This window comes from Octopus sinensis, linkage group LG12 (assembly GCF_006345805.1).
Source record: "Octopus sinensis linkage group LG12, ASM634580v1, whole genome shotgun sequence".
In the NCBI taxonomy this organism is placed as follows: Eukaryota; Metazoa; Mollusca; class Cephalopoda; order Octopoda; family Octopodidae; genus Octopus; species Octopus sinensis.
Genome location: NC_043008.1, coordinates 54374255 through 54389254, shown reverse-complemented (window position 1 = coordinate 54389254; position 15000 = coordinate 54374255). Strand labels below are relative to the sequence as shown.

At 38.2% G+C, this 15000-nt stretch overlaps 1 protein-coding gene across 3 annotated transcripts in view; it reads right to left on the bottom strand.

Annotated features, from left to right (window-relative positions):
- The window catches only part of LOC115217921 (putative ammonium transporter 3), a 128994-nt gene that overhangs the window by 13423 nt on the left and 100571 nt on the right, over nucleotides 1-15000 (bottom strand). For all 3 annotated transcript variants that reach the window (XM_036507987.1, XM_036507986.1, XM_036507988.1), the window contains exons 3-6: nucleotides 13921-14187; nucleotides 4667-4949; nucleotides 3459-3530; nucleotides 1351-1410 (exon numbers count right to left, since the gene is read on the bottom strand). In XM_036507987.1, coding sequence (XP_036363880.1) covers nucleotides 1351-1410; nucleotides 3459-3530; nucleotides 4667-4949; nucleotides 13921-14187 — 682 coding nt within the window. The remainder of the gene's footprint in view (nucleotides 1-1350; nucleotides 1411-3458; nucleotides 3531-4666; nucleotides 4950-13920; nucleotides 14188-15000) is intronic.

Below are 15000 nucleotides of genomic sequence, written 5' to 3'. Positions count from 1 at the left end.
GTATGTATGTATGTATGTATGCATGTATGTATGTATGTATGCATGCATGCATGTATGCATGCATGTATGTATGTATGTATGCATGCATGTATGCATGTATGTATGTATGTATGTATGTATGTATGTATGCATGCATGCATGCATGCATGCATGTATGTATGTATGTATGCATGCATGTATGCATGTATGTATGTATGTATGTATGTATGTATGTATGTATGTATGTATGCATGTATGCATGCATGTATGTATGTATGTATGTATGTATGTATGTATGTATGCATGTATGCATGCATGTATGTATGTATGTATGTATGTATGTATGTATGCATGCATGTATGCATGCATACATGTATGTATGTATGTATGTATGTATGTATGCATGCATGCATGCATGCATGCATGCATGCATGTATGTATGTATGTATGTATGTATGTATGTATGTATGTATTTATGTATGTATGTATGCATGCATGCATGATGCATGTATGAGTATGTATGTAGTATGTATGTATGTAGTATGCATGCATGCATGCATGCATGTATGTATGTATGTATGTATGTATGTATTTATGTATGTATGTATGCATGCATGTATGTATGTATGTATGTATTTATGTATGTATGTATGTATGCATGTATGTATGTATGTATGTATGTATGTATGTATGTATGTATGTATGTATGTATGCATGTATGTATTTATGTATGTATGTATGTATGTATGCATGTATGTATGTATTTATGACTCAAGAGTCATCTTCGTAGTCGTAAAATGAGACAGATGAGTGACAACCTGGCCACTGGTGGTGGTGTAACACACCATACTAATCTTATCTGTCAGGCATGTGGAAGAGAGTGTAATTCGGCAGGAGGACTTAAACGACATGCAAAGGTACATGAAGCCCAGTTACAACTACAGCCGGCTATTACCAGTAAAGGTTTTAGGTGCCAATTTTCTGCAAGACATTGTAGATCTTTAGCTGGGCTAAAAAGTCACATTCGATCACAGCACCAGTAACAGTTAAGCTTCGTGCAATGGCCATACTCAATAACGAGGGGACAGCCATAATGTATGTATGTATGTTTAAGAAAATGACAAAAATAACACAGAAGACAAAGTAAGAACAAAGTGTAATAATTATTAGTTTGATGCTTGATAAGAAGAAAGTAGAAGTGTCTTTTACGTTTCGAGCTTCGGTTCTTCTTCAGAAAATTAGATAAAAATCAAAAGTGTAGAAAAAAAGAAAAGAAATCTGCGTGTGTTAGTGTTACTTTGCTTAATCTGTATGTGCAGGTTGTGTTGACGTGTGGTTTAAGTGTCTGTGCGCAAATGAAGGGTTCCTCACCTGAGTATAAGACCCGTGAGCCCACCAGCCACTGAAGACGTTATAGTAGATACTGCTGATCTGGAAGCAAAAGGGAGAGAGAGAGAGATTTTACTAAAGCATAACAGAAAACCATATAAAAAAACCTTAGCGGAAAGTAAACCCATCATGTTGCTCTCTTTTGGGTATGGGCCACGAATCTATAAATATGTTCAATGATTAACGAAAGGCACGAAAGTGATCCTTGTCAGAAATATATAATATAATATATAGGCGCAGGAGTGGCTGTGTGGTAAGTAGCTTGCTAACCAACCATATGGTTCCGGATTCAGTCCCACTGCGTGGCATCTTGGGCAAGTGTCTTCTGCTATAGCCCCGGGCCGACCAATGCCTTGTGAGTGGATTTGGTAGACGGAAACTGAAAGAAGCCTGTCGTATATATATATATATATATATGTGTGGGTGTGTGTTTGTGTGTCTGTGTTCGTCCCCCTAGCATTGCTTGACAACCGATGCTGGTGTGTTTACGTCCCCGTCACATAGCGGTTCGGCAAAAAAGAGACCGATAGAATAAGTACTGGGCTTACAAAGAATAAGTCCCGGGGTCGATTTGCTCGACTAAAGGCGGTGCTCCAGCATGGCCGCAGTCAAATGACTGAAACAAGTAAAAGAGAGATAAAAGAAAGAGATATATTACACACACACACACACAACACACACACACACACACACACACACACACAACAGCAGATGAATGACAGAAATGATTCGGAAATTTCTGGCTTTGTTTCATCGATATTACAATACAGTAATCTCTCGACTATCGCGGGTGTTACGTTTCCAAAATCCATCGCGACAGGTGAAAATCTGTACTGTATATTTTTTCTAATATTTTAATAATTTTTATATATTCTTTTATATATTCTTTTTATCATAAATGCAAAACAACACCGCAGAGGAATCGACGCAAGCTTAAATAATAAACCGCAATAGGTGAACCGCGATAGGCGAACCGCGATAGGTGAAACGCGATAGGTGAACCGCGATAGGTGAAACGCGATATGGCAAGAGATTACTGTACTACATATTAAGTTGACGAGCTGACAGAATCATTAGCACACTGGAGTAATTACTTAGCGGCATTTCTTCCGACTTCACGTTCTGAGTTCAAATTCCACCGAGGTCGACTTTGCCTTTCATCCTTTCAGGGGATCGATAAAAAAAACAACAATTCATCACTGGGGTCGATGTAACCGACTTAGTCCCTACCCTAAATTGCTGTCGTCGTGTCTATAGCAGAAAGGATATTACAGTAGTAATTGATAACGAGTTTACAGAGTTACTAGAGTGTGGGTGAAGATGCCTTGCGGTATTCGTTTTGGGGTTCTGGACCTCGAATTTAAATATTTGCCTTTCAGCCTTTCGGGGTCGATAAATATCGTTCCAGACCAGCCAGAAAAAATATCATGTAGTATTTCTTATGTCTTATTTTTGCGTTCCGAGTTCAAATTCTGCAGAGTTCGACATTGCTGTTCATCCTTTCGGGGTTGAAAAAAACACGTGCAGTTAAGTACTGGGGTTGATATAACCGACTAGCTCCTTCCCACAAAATTTCAGGTCCGATACTTAATCCAGAAAGGAATATTGCTAAGGTATCGTGCTGCTGGCAGAATCGTTAGCGCGACGGACAAAATGCTCTGTAGGATTTCCCTCGCTCTTTGCATTCTAAGTTCAAATTTTGCTGAGGTCAAGTTTTACCTTTCATCCTTTGTGGGTCAATAAAATAAGTACCGGTCAAGTACTGTGGTCGACATAATCAATTAAACATCTCTCTTCAAAAATCGTTGGATTTGGACCTAAATTAGAAATTATCATTTTCATTATGAGGCCTAAATTATCATTTTCATTATTGGGTCTAAATTAGAAATTATCATATTCATTATGATATTGTGTCTCCGTCAAAGGCTTTCTCATAACAGTCGACGATTTAAGAAAATCTTATCTTGCGAACAACCGTGTTAATATCACCAGTCTCAGATGTCTAACAAACGTCACATGTGTGAAAGCCTTTTCTCTGGATTAAACCATTAAAAGAAGAAAAAAACCCCAAAACACCAGAAACCACTCACCTTGCTGCCAGTATCCACTTTGTTCCGGAAATACCGAAAGTACTGCCGCAGTTGAAACCTAGCCAACCCCACCTGGAAGATAATAAGCATAAAATCCGTGACACAAAACACATACTCTACATAGGTAACTAGTTAAGCCCCACCCTTGGACATTATTGTCCCGAGTTTTAAAACTCAGAGGGCCAGTTTCACACACACACACACCACACACACACACACACACACACACACACACACACCACACACACACACACACACACCACTCTCTCTCTCCCTCTCTCTTTATATATATACATACATACTGCAAATCAAAATAAGACACGGAAACAATTAACGGAAAAGACAATTAAACAAGGAATATTTCTCTCGTTAGCCATGGAAAATCAACCACAGAAACCTGAATCAACATAGTTTCGGCGTGTTTAAAGTGAGAAGGTTGCAATAATTCATAAACACACGCACATATGTGTGTGTATATATATATATATTATATATATATATATATATATATATATATATATATATATATAAAGTTTAAAAAAAAAACTTTTCTTTTAATTTTACTAAATTTAATTATTTAATAGTTACAGTTGAAAAGGTCTCAAATGACCGAAACCGGTACTGAAATGTTCTTTATAAAATTATTTTAGCATTTTCTATCTTGACTTGTTTTTCCATATATATATAATATATATATTATATATATATATATTATATATATATATATATATATATATATATATATATATGTATGTGTGTGTGTGTGTGTGTGTTGTGTGTGTGTGTGTGTGTGTGTGTGTGTGTGTGCTTGTGCGTGTAACTGTTTTAAACAGTTGACGTTTGAATTGCCGGAAAGACAAAGCTTATCGTTGGACGCATGGTTAACGTCCGAGGGTGCTGAAAGATGGTCCTATGGTTTGATGCCTGTTGTGATATATCTTAATCGAAGGAGAGGAGCTTTCTCCGTCCGGGTTGCGGATCCGTGGAACAAGCTTTCAGACGAGATGGTGAAGATGCCGACGACCGCTTTGTTCAAAGTCTCCCTTGACCTCAATTGGCCTGAACTCTTTACATGAACACCACCCTGTACTTAACTCCATGTCCCCCTACATGGCCTTGCTATTTGCTTTTGATCCAAATTAACTAACTAACCAACTAACTAACTAAAAAGCCAAAAAAGTTTAAGAAGAAACAAAATTATGGCTTACCAAAGCATGAACATCCCCAGAACAGCATTGGTCGGAGAACCAAAGGTTGATGGGTTCGAGGTTAAAAATCTACCTTTGCGAGGTCCAAGCATCAGAGCTGCAATTAATGCTGTCATACCACCCACTATATGCACCGGTCCTGCTCCTGCAACATCTATAAATCCCATCGACGTGAGCCAGCCATTATCTGCCCATGCCCAGTGAGCTGGGATACTAAATGCAAATGTGTTTAACATAGAAAACACCATGTAAGATTCCAGTTTGGTTCTCTCTGCCATTGCACCTGTAGAAAATAAATAACGTAGAGAGAAAAAAAAAACAGTGAAATTTTGAAACACAAATGATTGATTTCAAATGTTGGTTCAAGAAAAGCAATTTTGGGTGACGGGTTAAGTAGATTACATCGACTCCACTGATCAGCTGGTATTTATTTTATCGCTCTCCACCGAAAGAATGAAAGGTAAAGTCGACGTTCGACGTCTGCGGAATTTGAACTCAGAACATAGAGACCGACGAAATACTGCTTAGCATTTTGTCCGTAGAGCTAACAATCCTATCAGTTCACCACCTTAATAATACGTCCAGATCAGTGGTGACTCCGGCCCTCGATCTGTTCGGGCTTAGCCCGAGTATAAACTTAGTAAAGTGAACGTGTATTTGCATGCTGATTTAGTTTCTGCCAACACTGACTTCAAGTATGTAATTGCAGCCAATAACTCGGGATTCTTTTATTGAGCCTGGTCGCAATTCATTTAATTTCGTTCAGTGTCTGGCGATCGTCCTAGAGGTGCCCTGTGTCAAAAAATATCATTCGTTGCAGACGTTCTCTCGACATCGTTCACACGCGCCTGGCTCGGGCTCAGAAGTTACAGGCCGAGTTGTTATCCATAATCATAAAAATTAAAAGTAATTCAAATTCAGTTTTTTCTTGAAACAATAAATTTCAATAGAGATTAGGATTTAAATTGCAATCTATGACAATTTTACGTTCTACGATATTCTTAAAAGAACGAAAAATTATCCAGCAACTCGGGCTAATACGAACGAGCCTGATAGGTGTAAAAGATTAACTGGTATCTTTTGTCAAGAGTACAGGCGACAGTCAGATCGCTGATGTTTGTTGTGCACTGCACTGTCGTTATTTGATTGCTGTTGTTCTGTGCATCTGTGTGTAAAGATCAGTTGTATTTTGCACGGTTGCTTTTTTTATGCCCTTAATTTAGAAATGGAGAAAGACATAGTTCTAGATATAAGAAATAATCCATTTGGAGCTAGAAATGCTTCGGAAAACGTGAAATTTTTCGAGTAGGCATGTCTTAGTGAAATCTGTGATGAGTCCGAGTGACGCAGATGAGTTGGAGTCGCCTCTGGTCCAAATACTAGTCACATTATTGGCTAATATTTAGTCGGCGGAATTTGAACTCAAAACGTGAAGACGGAAGAAAATTTTATCGACCCTGAAGGGATGACAAGCAAAGTCAACTTCAGGTGAATTTGAACTCAGAACGTAAAAGTTTCGCCCGGAATGCTAACGATTCTGCCAGCTCGCTTTGAAACACTAATTATTAACATCCAATAAGGGTAACATTCAACCCTTGTTAATGTAGTAGTTAAAAAAAACTTAAGCGTTTAAGAAATGAGTGCAGAGAGGACTTTCGGCCACCATCGATTGTCTGTGCTTTCTTTACTACCCACAGAAATAATATGGAAGTTAAACGCCACAATTAAAATGCCGTAGGAGTAAACCTATTTTATTAATAGACACAAGGCTTAACATTTTTGAGGAAGGGGCAAGTCGATTGCTTTGACCCCCCAGTGCTTAGATGTTACTAATGTCATCGAACCTGAAAGGATGAAAAGTCGACCCCGTCAGAGTTTGACAACTCAGAACGTAAAGACGGATGAAATGCCGCGAAGCATTTTTTCCGGCGTGCTAACAATTCTGTCAGTTCGCCGCCGTTGCGTTGTTGGGGTAACTATGTGATGTGCCTATCTTAAAAACGCAAAGATAAATACATACATACATACATACATACATAGGCGTAGGAATGGCTGTGTGCTAAGTAGCTTGCTTACCAGCCGCATGGTTCCAGCTTCAGTCCCACTGTGTGGCATTTTGGCAAGTGTCTTCTACTATAGCCTCGGACAGACCAAAACCTTGTGAGTGGATTTGGTAGACGGATGCTGAAAGAAGCCCGTCGTATATATGTGTATATATATATATATATATATATATATATATATATATATATATATGTGTATGTATATATATGTGTGTGTGTGTGTGTGTGTGGTGTGTGTGTGTGTGTGTGTGTGTGTGTGTGTGTGTGTGTGTGTGGTGTTGTGTGTGTGTGTGTGTGTGTGTGTTGTGTGTGTGTGTGTGTGTTTGTGTGTCTGTGTTTGTCCCCAACATCGCTTGACAACCGATGGTGGTGTGTTTACATCCCTGTAACTTAGCGGTTCGGCAAAAGAGACCGATAGAATAAGTACTAGACCTCCAAAGAATAAGTCCTGGGGTCGATTTGCTCGACTAAAGACGGTGCTCCACCATGGCCACAGTCAAATGACTGAAACAAGTAAAAGAGTAAAGAGAGAGTATACATACATTCATACATACATACATACATACATACATTCATACATACATGCATACATACATACATACTACATACATACATACATACATACATTCATACATACATACGTACATACATACATACATACATTCATACATACATACATACATACATACATTCATACATACATACATACATACATACATTCATACATACATACATACATATGTATAGACATACGACGGCTCTGAAACCTCCAGCTTCTATATCCAGATTTTAAACTTACATTCACACCAATAATAATTGGTACACTTGGTTTTGTGAGTAAATGCCGAATTGACTCGCTTTGCAACCAAGTGGTTTTGGATCCGCCGCAGGGATATACTTCAAAATATACTTCAAATAAATACTGAACTGTAACATAAATAATATATTCTTTTCTACTCTAGGAATAAGGCTCGACATTTTTTAGGAATGGAGGGTGGGCAGTCGATTAGATCGACACCAGTACGCAATTGGTACTTAATTTATCGACTCCGAAAAGATGAAAGGCAAAGTCGACCTCAGCGGAATTTGAACTCAGGGTCATTTAATTTTGCCAGCTGAGTGGACCTGAGCAACATGAAAGGAAGTGTTTTGCCTGGTCCAGGAAACGAAACCACAATCTAATCGCATTGTCACGCGCCTCCAAAAAAAAAAGAGAGATACAAAGAGAATTAACATAAGGGGTACAGGGTGGATGCACACAGTAATTTGGGTGGGAGGCGCAGACACATACAGCGATAGAGAAAGAATCATAGAGATAGAGGAGGAGAAGGGCGGCGAGCTGGCAGAAACGTTAGCGCGCCGGGCGAAATGCTCAGCAGTATTTCGTCTGTCGCTAGGTTCTGAGTTCAAATTCCACCGAGGTCGACTTTGCCTTTCATCCTTTCGGGGTCGATTAAATAAGTACCAGTTACGCACTGGAGTCGATATAATCGACTTAATCCGTTTGACTGTCTTTGTTTGTCCCCTTCTGTGTTTAGCCCCTTGTGGGTAGTAAAGAAATAGGTATTACATCTGCCGTTACGTTCTGAGTTCAAATTCCGCCGAGGTCGACTTTGCCTTTCATCTTTTCGGGGTCGATTAAATAAGTACCAGTTACGCACTGGAGTCGATATAATCGACTTAATCCGTTTGACTGTCTTTGTTTGTCCCCTTCTGTGTTTAGCCCCTTGTGGGTAGTAAAGAAATAGGTATTACATCTGCCGTTACGTTCTGAGTTCAAATTCCGCCGAGGTCGACTTTGCCTTTCATCTTTTCGGGGTCGATTAAATAAGTACCAGTTACGCACTGGAGTCGATATAATCGACTTAATCCGTTTGACTGTCTTTGTTTGTCCCCTTCTGTGTTTAGCCCCTTGTGGGTAGTAAAGAAATAGGTATTACATCTGCCGTTACGTTCTGAGTTCAAATTCCGCCGAGGTCGACTTTGCCTTTCATCTTTTCGGGGTCGATTAAATAAGTACCAGTTACGCACTGGGGTCGATATAATCGACTTAATCCGTTTGTCTGTCCTTGTTTGTCCCCTTCTGTGTTTAGCCCCTTGTGGGTAGTAAAGAAATACTTAGAGATAGAGGAAGAAGAGGAGCGACGATATTGAAATGACGGTAATAAATATGGGAGGAGTTTAAATTGTGCAAAGACAGGTTTTCGACGAAGTAAATCGCGACTATGTTAATAAAATCTAGGAAAATAATAATATATATTTATTGCAAATATACAAATGAAACAAAAACGTCTTATATAATTTTGTAATAAATATTTATGATTTGAAAACTAGTTTTTACTTCTTAATTTTGTATGATAAGCAAGAAATTTGCTAAAAGTTGAATTATAATTATTTCATGTCTGCCATAGTTCTTGATGTTTTCCATGGTAGCATAAGTGTGCTTTCAAAGTTACTCATTATCACAAGACACGTAATACTCGAGTAGAAATAATATTATCTTTATCTATCTGAGATGTGAATTTCTCATTTATAAATAATATTGAATGTATATAGGTGCAGGAGTGGCTGTGTGGTAAGTAGCTTGCTTACCAACCACATGGTTCCGGGTTCAGTCCCACTGCGTGGCATCTTGGGCAAGTGTCTTCAGCTATAGCCTCGGGCCGACCAAAGCCTTGGAGTGGATTTGGTAGACGGAAACTGAAAGAAGCCCGTCGTATATATGTATATATATGTATGTGTGTGTTTGTGTGTCTGTGTTTGTCCCCCCAACATCGCTTGACAACCGATGGTGGTGTGTTTACGTCCCCGTTACTTAGCGGTTCGGCAAAAGAGACCGATGGGATAAGTACTAGGCTTACAAAGAATAAGTCCTGGGGTCGATTTGCTCGACTAAAAGGCGGTGCTCCAGCATGGCCGCAGTCAAATGACTGAAACAAGTAAAAGAGTAAAAGAGAGTAAAGAGTATCAGAAAGGTGGCGAGCTAGCAGAATTGTTAGCAGCGTTTCGTTTGTCTTTGCGTTCTGAATTCAAATGCCACCGTGGTCGACTTTGCTTTTCATTCTTTCGGAGTTGTTAAAATAAGTACCACTTGAGTACTGGGTAAATTTAATCGACTTACTTCCGCCCTCATATTTACTGGCCTTGTTCCAGAATTTGAAACCAATATTGGACAAGCTGAAGTCGGCCAGCTGGCAGAATCGTTAGTGCGCTGGGCAAAATGCCTAGCGATATTTCTTTCGTGTTTACGTTATGAGTTCAAATCCCGATGAGGTAGACTTTGCCTTTTTATCCTTTCGCGGTCGATGAAATACGTACTAGTTGACAACCGAGGTTTATGTAATTGACTAATCACTCCTGCTACATTTGCTGGCCTTGTGCCAAGATTTGAAATTAAAGGGACGAGCTGGCGGACGCGAAACTTTTTTCCACGAGAGTTCTGGACCCTAGTAATGAACTCATTTGCATACAGCCAATCAGAGTTCACCTTGAAAATCCACATACTGTGTACTATTACAGTACAGTCTGTCAGGCATAGAATGGTGTATGCCACCCTGTGAGTACAGCATAACAGATCTCACATAAATACCACATTCTCCACCACCATCCTCATAGATCAATTGAGCACCATCTCTATATGGCGCTAACCTTAGGTACCTATGCTCAGACTGAGATTAGTGATACTGCATTTTGTTATATTTTGATATATGCAAGGAAGGCTCAATACAACACAACGCCATATTGATTACGATGTTTGTAAATCAACACCAACATTTTAAATTAGGAATGTACGAAATCAATCAAAATTAGGAAACTACACTCATTTACATATTCTAGTAAATTACACAAATTAGCAACACATATGGCACCATCGGTGAGCAGCTCTCCATTCACTTTATACACTAAATTTCACATTTGTCACCCCTATTAACCTGTTTAGAACAGTTAGATTTTGCTATAGCGCATATTTTCCACTGAACTCAACCAGAGTATTTTCGTGACTAGGTGGACACTAGTTGACCTCTTATTGGCTGTATGCAAATGAGTTCATAACTGGGGTCCGGAACTCTCGTGGGAAAAAAAAATTCGCCCGCCGGACGAAATGCTTAGAGGCATTTCTTCCGACTCTTTGTTCTGAGTCAAAATTCCAGCGAGGCCGACTTCGTCTTTCATCCTTTAGGGGGTCAATAAAATAAACACCTGTTGAGCACCGAGGTGGATATAATCGTCTTCCTACCCCCATCAACGTCGCTGACCTTGTGCCAGAAAATTATAAAGAATTATAATACACCATTGTTAATATGGAAAACAAAATACTATAATATTAGCAAAATGCAATTAATGATATCAAAATATAATATCAATCAATAAATTGCAAATCGATATTAGAAATATAATGTAAAAATAATTAAAATATAAAATAAAAGTAATTAGAAAATGCTAGACACTTTTATCGAAATGTAAAATTAGTAGAGTTAAAATATACTTCAAATAAATACTGAACTGTAACATAAATAATATATTCTTTTCTACTCTAGGAAGAAGGCTCGAGATTTTTTAGGAATGTGGGGGGGGGGCGGGGTCAGTCGATTAAATCGACCCCAGTACGCAATTGGTACTTAATTTAGCGACCACGAAAGGATGAAAGACAATGTTGACCTCGGCGGAATTTGGACTCAGAACATGAAGACAGACGAAATATCGCTAAGCATTTCGCCAGGCGTGCTAACGTTTCTTATTTCTTTATTGTCCACAAGGAGCTGAACATAGAAGGGACAAACAAGGACAGACAAAGGGATTAGGTACATTACATCGACCCCAGTGCGTAACTGGTAGTTATTTAATCGACCCCGAAAGGATAAAAGGCAAAGTCAATGGGTTCCTAAAAAACTTTTCGAGTCTAATCGCGCGCAGAGAGTGAATGTGTGCTCGTATTTGCTGTCACGTCTCACGAATGAGCCCTTTTTGGACCGAATAGTGTCTGGTGACGAAAAATGGGTTCTCTTTAAAAATATCAAGCGCCGAAGACAGTGGATAGGGAAAGGAGAAATACCAGCACCCTAGGCTAAAGAAAGTCTTCACCCACGTAAGGTGTTGTTATCTGTTTGGTTGGATATGAAAAGTTTAGTCCACCTTGAACATTTTAACCTAAAGCAAGCGATAGCAAAGGAGATCTACTGCGAGCAGCTTGAGTGGCTTAAGTCAGCGCCAGAAGAAAAACGACCATCTTTGCTCTTAAGACGAAAGGTATTCTTCCATCGGGATAATGCTCGGCCATATACAGCAAGGATGACATTCCAAAGGCTTGAGGAGTTTGAATGGGAAACAATGTCCCACCCACTATATTAGTTTGACATTGCCCCATCCGATTATCATTTATTCCGCAGTTTTCAAAATCATTTGGACAGAAAAAATATGAATTTTGTAGACGAGGTCAGAAGAGTACTAGAGTAGTTTTCGTCACGGATAAGTGAATTTTGGAAGAGGGGTGGGGGCTTGCATGTCTACCAGACAGATGGAAGAGCATTGTAGAAAATGAAGTAGAGTATATTTTAGATTAAAAACGAACTTTGTTTATCTTAATTTTGTGTGCGAAGATGTATGTGTATGTATGTGTGTACGTGAATGTATATACGTGAACATATATATATATATATATATATAAGAGATAATGGTGTCATTAAGACCCAAAGGTGTCAGGTAATGCTGAATAAGTGCTATAGACAGACCATAGTTAAGTTCCAGATTCAGTAATATTGCGAATAAAGGGTTCAACGTTGGTTCTATGTCAGCGTGTGTATATAAGAACTTTTTGCGTAATGAGATAAAAAAAACCAAGGGTGTATAGATATTAGAACTTTTATAGATAGAAGACCTTATATCTAATAAATGGTCTAATATCTATACAGCCTTGGTTTTTTTATCTCATTACGCAAAAAATTCTTATATATATATATATATATATATATATGTATGTATATATATATGTATGTATGTATGTATGTATGTATGTATGTATGTATGTATGTATGTATGTATGTATGTATGGATGGATGGATGGATGTATATATGTATGTATGTATATTTAGCTGGTTGTGTTCAAAGTGCTGCAACAGCCATCTTCTTTCGGTCTGGAATGACAAAGGTTGGCAAGTCAGCTTATTTTGTCTATAGTGACGTTATACTTAAATTACAATGACCCAGGACAGTTATAACTACCTTTCCCTAAAAAAGTCCCCAAAGTTCTGGAATACTCCTCGCACCGTTGGAACTTTAGGAAAGCCGTATCTCTTTCATTTTCTTTCGGGTTGATATTGAACATGGTAAGCCGAGGTTAAAGAGATATGTCGAAATGTTGTTACGTTGTGAGGTCGACTTTGCCTTTCATCCTTTCGGGGTCGATAAATTAAATACCAGTAGCGTACTGCGGTCGATCTAATTGACTGGCCCCTTTCCCCCAAAATTTCGGGCCTTGTGCCTAGAGTTGAAAAGAATGTTATGTCGTGATATGCGCTCGATTTTTGTCGGCGATTGGCACAGATATACTATATTTAACATTTAATACAATATTTTTGTCGATTTTTGTCGATTTTTGTTGGCGATTGGCACAGATATACTATATTTAACATTTAATACGATATTTTTGTCGATTTTTCTCGATTTTTGTTGGCGATTGTCACAGATATACTATATTTAACATTTAATACAATATTTTTGTCGATTTTTGTCGATTTTTGTTGGCGATTGGCACAGATATACTATATTTAACATTTAATACAATATTTTTGTCGATTTTTGTCGATTTTTGTTGGCGATTGGCACAGATATACTATATTTAACATTTAATACAATATTTTTGTCGATTTTTGTCGATTTTTGTTGGCGATTAGCACAGATATACTATATTTAACATTTAATACGATATTTTTGTCGATTTTTCTCGATTTTTGTTGGCGATTGTCACAGATATACTATATTTAACATTTAATACAATATTTTTGTCGATTTTTGTCGATTTTTGTTGGCGATTGGCACAGATATACTATATTTAACATTTAATACAATATTTTTGTCGATTTTTGTCGATTTTTGTTGGCGATTGGCACAGATATACTATATTTAACATTTAATACGATATTTTATTTCATCTGACATATGCTTGATTATTAAATGCAACAAACATTATCGTACCTGATACAATCGTTGTCGCAGTCGTAGCAAAAGAAGCAGTGAAGAAGAACTTTGAGTAAACCCAGCCGACATCCCTCGATCGGGTAGAGACGAAAAAGTCTCCCCATCCAAAAAACGGGTTGCTGATTCCGAAGTCTTCACCATAGACCAGGGCATACCCAAACATCCAGAATGACAACCCCCCGACAATCACGTCGACTGCGTTTTTTACCATGATATTCACTTCATTCTTCGAAGACACAGAGCCACTTTCAAGAAGACCAAAACCTGCAAGATAAAGAATTTTTATCTTTAATTTGTTTTAGGAAAAAAAACCAGACAAACAAACAAAGCCCCTAAAAAGAAGACATCAAAAGCTGACTGTGATGGTAAATTTGTATTAAAGAAATCAGAATCAAGAGGGTTTGCAGTTTTGTCGTTGCTTAACTCTAGGCCACATCTTATTATTAACCTGTATTCCTTTATTCTGGATAGATATGACTCCGTTTTCTAGGATTGCAAGATGTGATGTAAAGAAGGTTTGGCTGCTGATCTTTTCTACTACAAGCACAAGTTTTGAAAATTTAGGGAAGGAGCTGGCCGAGTACATAGACTCCAGTGTTCAAATGGTACTTATTTTATCGACCCCGAAATGATGAAAGGTAAAATCGACCTCGGCAGAATTTGAACTTAGAATGTAGAGACAGACGAAGTACCGCTAAGCATTTTGCCCGGCGTGCACGATTCTGCCGATACGTGGAGGAGGACGATAAAACAATAATTATGATGATGATGATGATGATTATAATTATGATTTCTTTTCTTGGTCATGTGGTCCCAAAGCATTGATAATAAAATGATAAAATACACCTAAAAAAATTGGAGTTTACATTGAATGGCAATAATAAAGCACATAATAAAATTTCAGCAAGAAAGATGTTTGTCAATGGGAGAGAAAACTACCCAGTCATCAATAAGGTACCACAAGTAACAGAGAAAAAGTTATGAAACAGTTACAGACATAAGAAGGAATATTCCAAACGTCTCTTTTCTCTCTGTTCCCTCTCTGTCTGGTGTCGATGCCTGTGACTACCATGCTGA